Source organism: Carassius carassius, chromosome 6, assembly GCF_963082965.1.
Source record: "Carassius carassius chromosome 6, fCarCar2.1, whole genome shotgun sequence".
In the NCBI taxonomy this organism is placed as follows: domain Eukaryota; kingdom Metazoa; phylum Chordata; class Actinopteri; order Cypriniformes; family Cyprinidae; genus Carassius; species Carassius carassius.
Window position 1 is genome coordinate 21,063,715 of NC_081760.1, and position 16,423 is coordinate 21,080,137.

Genomic DNA, 16,423 nt, shown 5'->3' on the forward strand with positions numbered 1-16,423 from the left:
CCTTGTTTTATTTTTTTTTATTCAGTGACAGAAATGGGCTTCCAAAGACAACACCCAAAATGGTAATTGCAACTTCTTACAATTTAGGCCAGTGGTTTTCAATAGTATTGCAGGTGGGCCATAAATAATAATAATATTGTTAATACATGTAAAAATGTCTAAGTCATAACATAATAACATCATTACATATAATTAAATAACAAAAAAAAATCTATATTAAACTGTAACTATGCTTCCACTATTCGAGCTCGCTGATTGGTTTAAGAATAAACCAATGTATCTTAGATATTTTTGCTGCATATGCTACAGAACAACAAATTCAAACATGCATAAATGGCTGTCAACATGTTCCCTCCTGACTGCTTGCTCCACTCTCTACCCGCTGCCGATCTCTGCCTGGATCTGGTTTTCCCGCTTTGCTGAGCGGTGCCAGTCCGAGTTATTTCCTGTTCATTGCCAGTTCATTCATTAAAGACAGTTAACAATCTAGCTTCTGAGTACTAAGTTATTAACCCAACAATAGCAGGGTCAATTAAATTTTTTTGCAGAGGGACACGCAAACATATGTGTTTGGTTGTGTGGGCAGCGAGTTGAAAAAGGTTGGAAAAAAAAAAACATTGCAATAATATCCCCCCCCCCCCCCACCCCCCCCTTTTTTTTTTACAGAAACAAGCTTCCAAATCTTTTATACAAGAATAGGAAAAAAAGTAGAAACAACACGTTTATCAACAGTTAAGCCAATGTTCATATTTTATATATAAAAGTCTAAATGTTGTCATGTCATTTTTCTTACAAGGTTACAGATGCTGTCTGTCCATGTTTACAATGACAAAATACATAAACCTGCATACTAACTGCTGCTTGTCCATGTTTCAGCTGAAGTGTTCATGATCAGTTTTCCACCACTACTCATTCATTATATTCTCCTCATCACCTCCAGAGTCCACTGCCACCTCCTCCTCCACTTCCTCATCTTCATCACTGAGGGACTCTGCTGCTGTTCTTTTCATCCCTCTCTGTTTAGACAGAGCAGCGGCGTAACGAATGTTGTAGATGTTCCAGTCGCAACTGGGAAGAAAACAAATATTCCATTTAAACTTGACAGATAAACTAACATTGTTTCCTTTTTAGAATTATTTATTTATTTGTGTTTTAATGCCATATCAGCAACAATGGCTATACATTATTGGCAACATTAACAACATCTTCCTTTTTAGAATTCTGTCAAGCTTACAGTTTGGATAGATCATCACTGTGTCTTTGGATGCTCTTCAGCAGCTGCTGTACAGTAGGCAACACAGCTCCAGATCTGAAAAGGAGATATATAAGCAGTCATACAGTGCTCATCAACAACAGATAAAACAATGCAAAATAGGACATTAAACATTTTTCCTTACTTTTCTGTACAAACCAGCAGTGAAAGAAGGAGTTTAACCTCCAAAAAATATTTGTGGTCAAAAAATAAATACACTTATTTAATACCTTCCTCCCATTAGTAAAAAAAAAAAAAAAAAAAAATATATATATATATATATATATATATAATATAATATATATATATATATATATATATATATATATATATATATTTTTTTTTTTTACAATAACTGAATATCAAATATGACATTGTATGCTTTTAATTTTTGGAGAAAATCAAGAAGACATTGGATGTGGGTCAGCCCAAAAATCATCCTTTGAAAGAGATAAAGACATTTGATGTGTTTAAAATTAGCTAATTTATCAATGGTATGATAATGTGATGTAACCGCTAATTCTGTCTCTATGCATATCATTTGTGCCAAACGGGCAATTTAGGGAAAATATAGTATAAGCAAATATAGTATAAGAATTGGAAAACTTGGATTGGATAACCAGTGTGAGATCATTCTGAAAAGAGCTTTGCTGCTGACCGGTTCTTGAGCTTTTGTCCATGTAAGGTGAGCAGACACTGAGCCCAGCTGAGGTAGAACTCCAGGTGGTTGGACTTCTCCAAAGTTGAGGCCACAAAGTTCAGAAGCTTATCCACATACACATCTGGCAGTGAGCTACAAACCACCCTAACTAAAAGATCAAACAATAATATGAAAAGAATGACATCAAAATTATGTAGTTTGAATACGACAAGAAATTATTTGACAATTTTAGGAGGGAACATACTTTGGTCATAAGGAACGGCCTCCAGAACCTCTCTTATGAGTGGCATTTCATTTAGCCGAAAAGACAGCAAAATGGCCGATGCCCACTCTTTTTTCCTCATCTGCTGCCGTATGCTTGCTGGCGTGACATCCATGTCTAGATCATAGGGGTCAAACACCAGTGAGGCGTCAAGAGAGTAGATCAGCAACCCTTCAGTGGAGGCTGCTGCCCAACTGCGCCCTGAATGGAGAAGTAGGCCAAAACATTATCATTCCATTCCATATTCAATAAAAATGTAATAATAAACATGATTCTGAATGGTTAAATATTCTGAAATCAATGTGTTGTGCTGAAAAGACAAAAACTCTACCAGTAGGTGAAAAGCAGAGAGAGCTAACACGGATCTCTGGTTTAAAGCGTCTGGAGCTCATATCACCTGGCAGATGAGGAGAGACAGGCATAAGAGTTGCATGCAAAAGACAGTATACATTATATATCCAGTAATACATACATTCAATGCTCTTAAAACAAAATGCTCATCTAAACTGATTTTATTAATCAGTGAGATGTGGACTCACCTCTCTTGACCCCAGGAAGACTGAGCGCCACTCCGTCTCCATCCCCTGTGCCTTCATCCACTAAAGAGAGACTACCAAACTCAGTCATCTTACGCCTGTCGAGAAACTCCTGAGAAAAGAACAACATGGCAGAATGACTTCAGAAGCTAGAGTAAAATAATTATGACATGCTAATTCAGTGAATATACAGCATAATTACTGTTGATTTTTTTCCAGGTGAAATAGGAAACTAAATTACAAAGGGTTTGAGACTGCATTTCCTGTGTTAGTATTTTTACATCAAAAACTCGAAACTCGAAACAAAAGGACAGATTAAAACAATTCATTTAAATGGGTGTCTTCTTTTCTGTCACCGATGGAGTTTCGGTTCCTTGCCGCTGTCACCCCGGGCTTGATTAGTTGGGGATACTTCCTTTCCAGCGATATCGTTGACTTGATTGCACAGATACTATGTAAACTGAACTGAGCTGGACGATGACATAACTGAATTCATGTGTGATGAACTGACTTTAACTGAAAATTAGTGTTTACTATTGTCCTTTTGCACTGACAGACATACTATTTTCCTATTTGATACTGTAAAGCTGCTTTGACACAAAATGTATTTTTTAAAAGTGCTATATAAATAAAGGTGAATTGCCTTGGCTTAAGTCTACAAATTAAACGTCCACTGATGTGATGGCTAACATCTCTGCATATGAAAAATATGTGTAACACTTTTGAAAACTTGTACTATGTTACTATTTTAAAGCTGCCAAGATAAACTTATGAAAAATGTTGATTGCTGCATTATGTTTAGATTTTTATTACAGCTGATCACAGTCGTGTCTACAGAGTATACATGAACGCAATGATCTCACCACTACGACTCCGTTTCTGCACAATTACTAACATCCAGGGCCTAAACATAACCTGCCAATTTCCAAATAATTCATGATGAAATGATCCAAACGAATAATCTTTCACGTCGTTGATGATTTGTAAAGTAACTTTACAAATTAAAACTTTCTGTTTCAGTTATTTAAAATCCCATGCTAGGTGTACTGTGTTAACCTAACTGAGACTTGTTATAGCACTTATATCATTGCTCTTTTTGTTGTTTTTGATTGCTTCCACTGTCCTCATTTGTAAGTCGCTTTGGATAAAAGCGTCTGCTAGATGAATAAATGTAAATGTACTGTAAACTTTAGTTGTAGTCCAGTGATCATGTGGCATTTCTCATGCCTGTTAATGTGCAAGCCAAATAGTTGATTATGAAGTAATAGATGTTGATTTGTGTTACCTCTATTTCGGAATAAAAACTCCAAATTAGTCATTTTGGGAGCTTGGTTTCAATAAAAGCAGTTTTTGGACTAATGAGGATGTTTTGAGTTCTAAAACATAGAGTATGCTTCTATATTTTTTTAGCACCATTTATGTGTCATAAATAATGATCAGAATACAATAAGCTATTAAGAAATAATCTTACCATTATCAAAATGGAAGTTTTGTGTTATAGTTTTATGTCTGTTTCTGCAGTGAATACAGGCAAGTTTGCTTAATAAGTGTGTGTGTACCTCCATAGCGTCCAGAGAGAGATTACAGGAGATCTCAAACTTCTTCATTAGAACATGTTCCTTGATGTTATAAATGCACACAAACTTTGACTGCCCACCTGCAAGGATCGATTCACCATCTGCTGAGTAGCACAAGGAGGTGAAGGACCTACAAATCAGTTAAGAGGAAATAAGGGATTAATGCTGGTATCACATACAGTACATCTAGGTTCAGCGGGGTAAATTAGGTTTATTGGGGTTAATGTAAATCCAGTCAGTTGTTATCACAGAATAAAACCATAGGGGTTTATGAACATTATCCCACTTACAACACAGCTGCTTATTGCTATATAAATAAATAAAGGCACAACATTTTCAACACATAAATAAAAATGGAGGACATAAAACGTTATTCGAGAAGAAAGCCTTTCAAAATCTTACCAGATTATTATCATAAATCCATTACAGTGTAAAAAAAAATCATTCTGGCAACATCATTTACTTCAATATTTGCTTTAAATATATACTCCAACAATATTACCACAGGCCTAGTATTAAAACTGAAGTAATCTAGTTTCATTTTACTGTAAACAGTCAAAAACTATATTTACTAAATGGTGTAACTTTATGGTATATTATTCAGAGTTGCTAATGATGATGGTTGTTATCAGGCAGTAAAATAGCTATAGTATGTATGTATAAATAGCATATGTATGTATGTGTGTGTGTATATATGTACACACACAAATTTTCTATATGTAACTATCTGTGACATACTTTCCCTTGGCAGACTGTTTAGCAGTGATCTTTTCGGTTTCTTTACGGCCCATCTGCAGGTCATGGCGGCCAGCGATAGAGCCAGTCTGTCCTCCAGTCTGAGGGTTCCAGAATGTGATTTCACCATCCAGAGAGGCAACTGCCAACTCCTGACCATCAGGACGATATGTAACAGCGAGTCCTGAATAAAGACAGGAGAAAGACATCTCTAAATAACACATTCTTCTCTTTCCAAACCACCTGCTCTTTTTTTTCTCTAAACAGTTTTACATAAACCGGTCACTTGGGGAACTTGCCATCAGAGGTGAGCCGCAAGGTCTCTTTGGTCTGCCAGCTGTCCAGCATGTCCCACAGGCGGACTGTTTTGTCCCATGAAACACTGGCGAGCACAGACTGGACTGGACTGAAGCACAAGTTGCTGACAGGACCCTCATGACCACTGAGCACCTACTCCAGCAGTAAAGAGTTACAAAGAATGCAATTACATATCAACTGCGAAGCTCAACAATGATGCTTGTACTGGAATGATTAGTCTTGGCTGAAAATGGACCAACAACCAAATCTTAAGCCTAACTATAGGTTTGCCAATAACAGTCATTTTTAATATTCAACCATTTACAGTACAACAAACCATAATGTTTTTTATTGACAAATTTATAACTATATACAAGGATATTACACATTGCACTTGTCACATGATCAGAAACGAGCATCCTAATTCGGTGTTATCTGACCTCTAGCAGTCGTCCAGTCTGCATGGACCATAGGAAGATCTCAAAGGAGTCCTGAGAGCCTGCACACACCAACTCCCCACTACTGTCCACCGCCAGAGAGGAGAACTGAGCCGGTCGTGGAGACGTCATGGTACGGAAGTTCCGGTACCTGAGAGAGGAGAATGAGAACAAAATGAGAATAAACAGAGAGCAGAGTGTTCAGCAGTGCAGAATGTGCATAGGAAGCAGATTTCTTTTTTTATTCTTTAGAGTGCAAAAACATACAACATAGGGTGAACACAAAATGACAACAAAACACAAAAACAACAACAGCAATGATAGCAACAGCAATGAAAAATAAGCAGAAATGACAAATGAGTAATTATTAAAATAGTAATAGCATGTATTATAATAATAATAATAATATTATATTATAAACAATGGTGATACTAAAGATGGTGATGATAATATTTTGTGTTGACGGAAATAGTAATGTCAATAATAATAATAACAATAGTAATACTAAATATGGTGATGATAATATATGTAATAAAATATTATCATCATCGCCATCTTTAGCAATACTATTGTTATTATCACTATTGTTATTATTGTTGTTGTTGTTATTAATGTTATTATATTACTATTGATATTACTTTTGCTGTCAATACAAAATATCATCTTCAAGATAATGACATCCCAAGTCTCCCGGAAGTTCCGGGAGTCTCCCGCATATTGAAAGCGGCTCCCTGAGACCCGCAAATTAGATAAAATCTCCCGGAATCTTTACCGAGCGAGCAAAAGCGCACATGCGAAACAGATACTGTGTTTCAAACCGTTTAGCGCACGCACGGCAGAGAGGGAGAGAGAGACCTTGCGTGTGTGTGCTAATGTGCGTGTGCGAAGCGCATGTAAGACAGAGAGCATCCTGATTGGCCTGTTTCTGCAAATCAACCAATCAATTGTCAGTGTGGGCGGGCTTTTATCTCTTCTCCCGAGTCCTGAACACAATTAATCAGTTATGTCTATCTAGAAACAGGAGCACCATGGCAGAGGGAGAGTGCCACAAAACAAAAAAAAGTATAAGACACATTTTATGGCAGACTACACGAAAGTGTACCACTGTCTTATAGGTGTCAAACATAATGACAGTCTTGCTCAAGCATTGCCCATGGGGGTTATATGATTGCAAAAGGCATGTTGAGGTGAGTTGACAAGTTTCATTAAATCTGCATATTATTCAGGCTAGTTGCCAAGGCTACATGAAAACCACTCCTTAGACCCGTTTAAAGTTGCAATGGAAAATAAATAAAAGCAGTTTACATAAATTGTATAAGCAGATTATATAAATAGTAAAAGTAATCTACATCTTTAAACATAATTAACGAATAATTACATAGGCCTATACCTTATAGAAATAATATTTTATGCTTTCAGGCTAAGTGCAGGGAAGGCTGCTCCAATAGATCTCAATTCTCCCATTCAGATAGACAAAGTCTCACTCAGAAGGTGAGTGATACTCTCATGAGATGTATTTCCTTCCTTTTGGGGGGGGGGGGGGGGGGGGGGTGGAAATACCTCCCTGAAATGACTTTTTGCAGGTTGGGATGTCTGAGATATATTTCTACAAGCAATACTTTTACAAGTCTACAAGAGAGCTATAAATCAGAAATCTGCAAATAAATTGAGCGGTCTACTTTTAAATCACAATCAACAGATTCAAAACTCATTCAACACTTTTATTATTATTAATTAAATAATCAAATTTATCTTATTTATGATCACATTTATATTTACATGTTTATAATATTTATTTTACATCCCATAAGAGACTCAAAAAGAATATGAAAATAAAGGTTGAAGTAATAAACATAACAGGAAACCCAAGCATGAAGTATTGTGCAGCAGTGAGTACATGGTTGGAAATGGATAACAGTTGATACCTGTGCAGGTCAAATGCTCTAACAGTGCCATCTAGTGAGGCGCTGACCACCACAAAGCCACTGGAGTTGAAGGCAACATTAGTGACACTGCTGGAGTGTTCAGTGAACGTCACAAAACAGAGGCCACTGTTGGTATTCCACACTTTAACCTGGAAAGCAACAGTTTAATTGCATCTCTCTTATTTAATCTCATGACAAAAACCTATTGGTAGAAGACTTACCTTTCCATCATCCCCTCCAGTAACAAGATACTGACCATCAGGTGAATAAGCCAAAGAGTTCATGTTGTTGAAGTGTCCCTGCTGTTTGAACACATAGGACTCACTCTGCCATTCCCAGACCAGCAGCTGGCCCAGGCCTTTAACACGGGACGGAAACAAGGCATTACAGCACAGGACAGCATACTGTTGTGCTCTGATGAACAAACCTGGTTGAGAACAATACCTGAGCAGCCAAAGCCAATCCAGTCGCCAGTGGGATTCATAGCAATGGTAGAAATCCTCTGATCTGAAATACTAGATGTGATATTATGCTACATTAGCAGTATGGAATAAAGCCACAATCACTTGTGGCTAAGACTGAAGATACATTAAACACACAATACTCTGGTTGTAAGGGCTAGGCAAAAATTTAGCAATCTTCATCTGAAAGTCTTCTATATAATTTCTATAAAACACATCTTTCTATTGAATTGTCCTCGTGAGCTGCACACAAAAACATACATTGTGAACAGTGCGGTCTGATTCAAAAAAAAAAAAAAGCTACTGGATATTTTTGACAAATATTCAATGGAAATATTACAAACCTGAGTGAGTGAATGAGGTCAAATTCTGGCAGCTCATGCAGGTGGAATGCTCCAGATGCGAAACCGGTCACGAGGATACGTGTTTTCTTGTGGAAAGCTGCAGCGGTCAACTTGTTGAAATCACCCGACTTGTTAAAATAGTGCCTGCAATAAATGACCGATTTAAAATGTAATTACAGAGACATTAGAGCTTTTGCCATGTTTTATAACCAGAACGTTGATCTTGGTGTGAACAAGTCTAAAGAAAAGACCCATAGATTGAAGAAATAAGGAGAGTTTCAGAAAAAAAAAAAAAAAAAAAAACTCACTTGCTCCTTTGTGAATAGCGGACATTTTTGATGCCTTCCACTTGTTTGGGTGTATCTGCGTTTCCTTTAATCACATCTCCTCTAGTCTCTCCATCCTCCCCTACAATATCCTCAATGTCATCATCGTTGCTTTCCACTTCTTCTCTCTTTTTTTTCTCCTCCTCCATCTTCTTTCTCTCAGAGTATTTTGGGCCCTTCTGTAAGTCCTCGAGCTCAGTGTCACTTTCCCATACACACAAAGTGCCCTCTTGGCTCACTGTGTACATCTGTGAAAACAAATGAAACAGCTTAAAGGTGGCATACGTGAGATCAGGTATCTGCAATGCAAAAACAAACTTAACATTCACTCCTGTGCTACACAAACGCAGCAGACACTTTACAAACGTACATCTAAACTGTCCTTCTCAAAGAAGCAGCCCACTATGATGTCCTTATGACCTCCCAGCGAGTAGTAGATGAGATTTGCCCATCTCTCTGCTCCAAAGATCCAAGTGGTCATGTCCTTACTGCCCACAGCAAAGCACCTAGTTATCAGCAAAGAAGAGCAAGAATTTAATCGATCACATAAATACAGGGCATTCCCACCTGCACTGTTTGCAGTTCATTAAATTTCAAACATACTACTATGGAAATCCATAGAAAAGTCAGGACTAGAGCATCATGTGGTAAACCAGTATTCAAAAATGATCGATCCCTAAAATTAACAGTTAAGCCAAAAATGTAAATGTTACAGTTAAAACATAAACTTAGACTGCGGGCCATCAAAGATGTAGGTGAGTTGGTTCCTTCATGGGACAGATTTGGAGAAATTTGGCATTACATCATTTACTCACCAATGGATCTTCTGCAGTGAATGGATTCCTTCAGAATGTGAGTTCAAATGGATAATAAGTGAAGTGACATTCAGCCAAGTATGGTGACCCATACTCAGAATTTGTGCTCTGCATTTAACCCATCCGAAATGCACACACACAGAGCAGTGAACACACACACACACTGTGAGCACACACCCGGAGCAGTGGGCAGCCATTTTATGCTGCGGCGCCCGGGGAGCAGTTGGGGGTTCGATGCCTTGCTCAAGGGCACCTAAGTCGTGGTATTGAAGGTGGAGAGAGAACTGTACATGCACTCCCCCCACCCACAATTCCTGCCGGCCCGGGATTCGAACTCACAACCTTTCGATTGGGAGTCCGACTCTCTAACCATTAGGCCACGACTCCCCCTAATAATAAAAACATCAAAATAATCCACAAGTAATCAATGTGACTCCAGTCAATAAATCATCACAGTGAGAAGCGAAAAGTTAAGTGTTCCTAATGAACAAATCCATCAAGACATTTTTACTTCAAACCATTGTTTCCAATAAGAGGCCCTCTATTCATAATATTACTCTCTCCAGTTTAAAAGGTGTCTCATCTGAATCAGGACATCCAACAGATCAAGCAAAAACAGGTCTAAACAAATATGTGGGTGGATTCTAATATGAGAGGACAACAGTGGATGGACTTTTTCCACTAAGGAAAGTTATTACAGATTATGGATTTTTATTTTGTCCAGAAGCAATGGTTTGAAGTCATGTGGATACTTGTGGATTATTGTAATGTTTTTATCAGCTGTTTGGACTTTCATTCTGATGGCACTCATTCACAGCAAAGGATGCACTGGTGAGCAAATGATGTGATGCTACATTTCTTCAAATCCAAGAGGAAACAAACTCTACATCTTGGATGGCCTGAGAGTGAAAACATTTTCAACAAATTTTCATTTTTGGCTGAAATATTCCTTTAAAATTGCAAGGAAGTATAAAATGCACAATAAAACAGTGAATGCTTTTTGCTGCAGAATCCATACATTTAAGGATACGGAAAAAAAATCTGTTACGCACTTGGAATCATCTGTCCAGTCGATACATGTCGTCTCATCAAATGGCCCATAATAACTCTTGTCTAATGCAAATGCATTAAACTCTCGGTTTCTTCCAGGTGCATGATACATTAGAGCCACGTTTTCCTTTGTTATCACAAACCTCCTTTAAAGAAACAAAGGAACAAGACCAGGGAAAATCTAATAAGAGCTGTTCATGCATAAAATCATATTGCAAAGTTATTACCCGCTGTGTGTAATAGCTGACCTTCCATCAGGAGAGAAGGACACGCTGTGAACAGGACTGTGGAAGTGATGATGGTGAAGTACTGCCCGAGTGACCAAACTGACCAGTATGGCTGCTCCATCTGAAACACATTAGTCAAACACTAAATTATCTCAGCAAAAAACTAACCACCAACCTGTAAAACCATATTTTTTTTCCAACTTAAAAAAATTATTGGGCAGTCATGGCCTAATAGTTAGAGAGTCGGACTTGCATCCCAAAGGTTGCGGGTTCAAGTCTCAGGTCCGTCAGGAATTGTCGGTGGGGGGAGTGAATAACCAGTGCTCTCTTCCACACTCAATACCACGACTGAGGTGAGACCCCTTGAGCAATGCATTGAACCCCCAGCTGCTCCCCGGCCCCGCAGCAGGTGTGTGTTCACTACTGTGTGTGTGCACTTGGATGGGTTAAATGCAGAGCACCAATCCCAAGTATAGATCACCATACTTGGCCACAACTTCTCTTTACTTCACTTGGTTTCCTTTACAGATTATATTATTATTAGTATTGAAAGTTAAATTAAAATATTAGCATCAAATTCTCCCTATATCTCAAAGTAGCATTTACTTGAGCATGTTCCAAAGAGTAAATTCATACGGTTATACAATACAGATTGTTTCAAAACAGTAGCTCCGTAGTGATAAATAGAAACACAGCAGAATTAATTATGGAAACAGTTCAGATTCTGCTGTAAAGCAGCTCTATAAAACAATAGTGTCATTATTCAGTGTTCATTTGATTCAGTTCAATAACTGAAGTGTTGATGTTGCAAAATCCAATTCAGGTATAAAGCAGCTCTACAGACAACAATAATGTGCTTCACTGGAAGAAAGGAGATCTGACCTTCTGTACGAAGAATGACAAGTGTCACAAATTAGCTAACTTGATTGACACAGAAAAGGTGAATAATTTCTAATATGAAATTTCATTAGCTAAAATTCTGACAAAAAGTGTGCACATCAAACAGTCAAAAAGCTCAACCAAAAAAATCTATTATAATTGTCTTGAAATGTCACTGTTAGTGAGAAATCATAATTATTATTCCAACTATGGATTTTGTTGTTGTGTTGTTTTTGTGATTAACATTTTACATCACAGCCTTTTCATAATCCTTAACTCTTGGGTTTAAATTAGATGAAATTATATTCAAAATGGTCTCCACAATACAATAATGCTTATTACAGGGGGGAAACAGTGCATGGTGAATTGTGTACCTTTCCATACCTTCATCTATAAGTATGGCAAGATTCCCATCTGGAGAGATTCCCAAACAGCTGATATTTTTTGTGGTGGACACTGGCAAGGTTTCTGATTTGTTACTGAAAAATAAAACGGATTACAACATTTCCTCAGTTGAAAACAGCCTAACTTTCACTTGCTAATAAGACCGCACAATGAAATTAGGGATATTATGAAAAGGACTGATACTCACTTTTTCAGATCAAAGACGGAGATGCGGTTGCCAACAGGACTGATGACAGAATTCCCATCTTTAGAGAAACACAGGTTCCCGTGGCGATAAAATGACCCTAATAAGTTGGAAAACTAGGCGAAAATACGAACACGCTGAATTAAAATATTCACTCAGATACATTCTGTTTTAAAACAAACAATCTGCTTTTTATTTGCTTGATTATACATATTTTTGTCACATTAAAAGAAGCAGACAGTCTCACACAAATGTCTAATAAAAAAAGTAATACAAATTATTCACGAGAAGAACATCAAAAGTTAAATAGTGTCTGTAATACCTTGTATGCGAACTTCATGTTTTCTGAGATGTTATATTACAAATTATCCATTAAATATCATGCGTCCTGCGCTCCACACGTGAGAAATTACAAATACATGAACGCACATGGGCTCAAAAACACTTCCGGGACAATACCAAACTAAAAGCACCCAGTATCGGCACATAAAAGTCTCCCAAAGGTTATGTTTCTTCTTCTTATTTGGTGTTTTATTGGCAGCTTCTAGGTTACCGCCACCGACTGGACTGGAGTGTGGATCAAGATTTATACGTTATCTACTGTACGATTGGGGAGAGAGGGGAAGGGGACATATACACACACACACATATATATATATATATATATATACACTGATAAATGGTTGGTTACTCCTTTCTTAAATATAAAATGCACATCTTGGAATACTACTCCACCAGCATATCGAGTATCAGGATCCTTAGATCCATCTGTAAATAAAGTCATTGACTGTGGGAGATGTTTCTCAAAATACTTCTGGAGTCTGGACTATATACCGTATCAGAAGTTGATTATAATTGTCTTTCAGTTCCTGCTGTATACTAAAGTCAACACCTGGCAAGGGGAATAACCAGAGAGGGATTGAGGAAACTGATGGTTATTTGTCTTCTTTGGAAGAATATGTTTATGAAGGTTGTATCTCAAAGGTTATTGCAGGTATATGATAAAAAAAAATAACAAAATATTGTGTCAGTATAGCTACGGACGGTGGAGAAAAAAAGACTTTTAATATATGCAATACATTTCACTCTTAATGCGTTTCAATTTATCATTTGTAGATATTAAGCAACCACCTTTTTATGTATAAAAAAACACGTACACACATCTAAGCTGTTATGTTGGTCCCTGCTAAATGAATAAAGTTTGTGCATGAAATGAAAAGTTACAGTCTAACGTGTCCACCAGATGGTGTCTTGGCACGATGCCGAAATCATTTCAACGTAAACTAAAAAAATAAATAAAGAAAAGAGAAATTATAGATGCATTGATCTCTTTATCTTACACCATGTCACTTCTGTCTTTCAGTTTGGGAATATCTCTGATTAAAACGAATAACTCGGATGATATTACATTCCTCTGACCTGACCCTGTTCTGTTCTCCGAGAGAAGAGAGAAGTGACGTCAGCGCTTGATTAGCATATCTCCCTCTATATATTTCATTCTTGCGCATTGGCGCTCTACAGTACTGCAACGCACTTCAGCAGAAGACTTCAAACTGTAATCCGTCTACAAAGGTACGTGTTTGAGAGTTTTAGAGATGAAATAATGCTGTTGGTGTCGTGTAATGTAAACCGTTATATTACTATTTTTATTGAACATGAAATCTGTCCTTTTCAAAGTAACTCGGGGGAAAGCATATGCTTTTGTATTTGAAAACGTGGTGTGTTCAAACATCTTCAGAATGTTACAAATAGAAATAAAGAATATGCAAATGTTGCTTTAAACTAGATACCTTCAGGCAAAGCGGTTAACCTCTTTTCCTTTGTTAATCCTCTTTGTGCTGCAAATGCATTAATAAGGATGTGACTCATTATGGCATATGGCACATTTGCTGCCTTGTATCGAATGCACAGTTGGTTAATGCGTTATAAGGTGTGATTGGTGAAGAGGGCGTTGAAAGAAACGGCAGTATTGTGTGGAGTGGGTGATAAAGCAGTACAGGGCGGTGGTTTTCAACAATGCAATCGCATTTTGCGAAAGGCAGTCAGAATGCTTTGCCTGGCCGTGCACACGAAAGAAATTAAATCATGAGCGAAAGTATGTAGGATTTTTACCTTAGAAAGACAGAAAGAGAAAGAAAACATAATTGCTATCACATTTAATTATTCATATTGTAACCTCAGCGTGGGAACTGCTTTTGTTATGTAAATATTCATTTTTTGACGCCTCAGACGCCATTCAGAAAGGGTGCGGTTTTGTTCAGTGTCAGGAACATCAGCGGGATGTGATGCAAATCTCCACTAAATGAACAATAGTTTTCTAGAGCTTCATTTGTCTCTGTTTTATTTTATTTTTCTTGTTTTTTATTTTATGTTATTTTTTGCAGAAAATAAATATATGACATTTTATATTCTCTTTTGTTCTTTGAGCAGACAACCAATCATGTCTGACAAACCAAACCTTGAGGAGGTCACCAGCTTTGACAAAACCAAGCTGAAGAAGACTGAGACTCAGGAGAAAAACCCACTGCCATCGAAAGAAAGTAAGAATTACAGCACAAAACTGGCTGGTATTACATAACTACAGTAAGCTATGATATCAGTGGCCTTAGGTTATAATAATAATAATAATAATAATTCCTTACATTTATATAGTGCTTTTCTAGGCACTCAAAGCGCTTTACATAGACAGGGGGTATCTCCTCATCCACCACCAGTGGATAATATAAATAATAATATAAATAAATTATAATTTGTAATTTTCTCCTAGAGTCCTATCAAACGACATTTACACAGAATCAAAGTTAAGTTTACTCTTTCTTGTTTGTCCACAGCCATTGAACAGGAGAAGCAGGCGTCCTCGTGAAGACACAAGTTGCCATCATGCACTGTGCACACTCCCTTCCCTGCATTGCCTTCTTTTCATTTACTTCTTTTAGCAGTATAACTTTGTAACCAAAATGTCAAAAAAGAAAATATGAAACAAAAAAAAAAGAGAATCTAAAGCTGCATCACTGTCAGATGGGATGAGCTGACCCCTCTAGCAACATCTAGATGCATTCGGACCGCCTCCCTTGTCCAGTCCAGCGACGAGTACAGAACACTTCTGATTCCAGGAGCATGAGCCGTGGATTCATCTGGTTTTGCATTGGTTTCAATTGTTGCCATAGGACAAGGGAGTGTGGCCTAGCGGATATTCCCAAATTTTTTATTATCCGGTTGAGCTTTTTGTCGACAAGTGACCAGCTCACAAAGTTATGGCATCACTTTTTATTTTTTAGACTAAACTGCACAATCTTTGTTTTTTTTATGTTGGTAATGATTAACACCTTGTTAGTGCTGCTTCAGTGAAATGCTTTTTTTTTATTGGTAAGAAAGAGGAAGAGGAAAAAAGCGAATTCAATCTAGCTGTGAAAACACTTCTAAGGACCGGGTGTTGTATTTGAATTGATTGTGCTCTTTTTATTGATGTGGTTTCGGGGTTGCTTTGTGTCGCACCCTGTCTTGGTTGTCTTGTGCGGTGGTTATCACCTTTCAAAATGTAAATGCAATGTGATCGCTTTCAGCTGTAGATCATTTTATTCTTGGGTTTTGTCAAAGGAATAAACCTCAGCAACCATGTTATTGCCACAAACCATTTATCAATAATGGAAAATCGAAACCGTTGTAATAAAAAAACAAACAATCAAAAAACTTTGTTATCAGGATTTTTTGTTCAATTGTTCTTATGCAAGCTCTGAAAATAGATCAAGTTCACTGGGAATGCTAACGTGTAAATATTTCACCCTTCATTCACTGACCATGCAATTACTGTAGCGTGTGATCATGATCTCTTGTGGGGATTTCTGTAGCTGCCTTCTGCATCATGGATTAGTGTCTTCTCTGAAACCTAATTACATTAGCATGGTGACACAGATTCCATATATCAATAGGTATAAAAACAAATCTCAGGTTTAAAATAAAATGTTAGAAATAGAACTACACACAGTACAGTAGATATCAGTGAAATCATTTTAGCTCTGACACTGAAAAATCAGCTTTTCTTATTAATAA

At 37.3% G+C, this 16,423-nt stretch overlaps 2 protein-coding genes across 2 annotated transcripts; one reads left to right on the plus strand and one right to left on the minus strand.

Moving 5' to 3' along the window:
* Positions 1–721: 721 nt before the first annotated feature.
* Positions 722–12,849, minus strand: LOC132142479 (periodic tryptophan protein 2 homolog). Its single transcript, XM_059552378.1, has 21 exons — positions 12,696–12,849; positions 12,377–12,489; positions 12,169–12,263; positions 10,927–11,026; positions 10,681–10,824; positions 9,184–9,319; positions 8,796–9,061; positions 8,488–8,631; positions 8,127–8,197; positions 7,904–8,040; positions 7,683–7,831; positions 5,761–5,908; positions 5,323–5,473; positions 5,027–5,207; positions 4,271–4,418; positions 2,715–2,823; positions 2,507–2,572; positions 2,158–2,376; positions 1,911–2,061; positions 1,235–1,309; positions 722–1,068 (listed from the first exon to the last, which is right to left on the minus strand). Exons 1-21 carry the CDS (start codon positions 12,711–12,713, stop codon positions 906–908), a joined length of 2,784 nt encoding a protein of 927 aa, XP_059408361.1. The 5' UTR covers positions 12,714–12,849; the 3' UTR covers positions 722–905.
* Positions 12,850–13,802: 953 nt separating this feature from the next.
* Positions 13,803–16,077, plus strand: LOC132142480 (thymosin beta-11). The gene is made up of 3 exons (XM_059552380.1): positions 13,803–13,945; positions 14,804–14,913; positions 15,205–16,077. The coding sequence occupies exons 2-3, from the start codon at positions 14,814–14,816 to the stop codon at positions 15,234–15,236; spliced, it is 132 nt and encodes a 43-aa protein (XP_059408363.1). The 5' UTR covers positions 13,803–13,945; positions 14,804–14,813; the 3' UTR covers positions 15,237–16,077.
* Positions 16,078–16,423: the final 346 nt, after the last annotated feature.

Bases quoted from the DNA above. Each gene is read 5' to 3' on its own strand.
- LOC132142479 (XM_059552378.1), bottom strand. The intron at 12,264-12,376 runs GTGAGTATCAGT...TTTATTTTTCAG, and splicing joins TCCGTCTTTGATCTGAAAAA to TAACAAATCAGAAACCTTGC. The intron at 2,824-4,270 runs GTACACACACAC...TTCTTTTCTCAG, and splicing joins TCTCTCTGGACGCTATGGAG to GAGTTTCTCGACAGGCGTAA.
- LOC132142480 (XM_059552380.1), top strand. From the start codon at position 14,814: ATGTCTGACAAACCAAACCTTGAGGAGGTCACCAGCTTTGACAAAACC. The intron at 14,914-15,204 runs GTAAGAATTACA...GTTTGTCCACAG, and splicing joins CCCACTGCCATCGAAAGAAA to CCATTGAACAGGAGAAGCAG.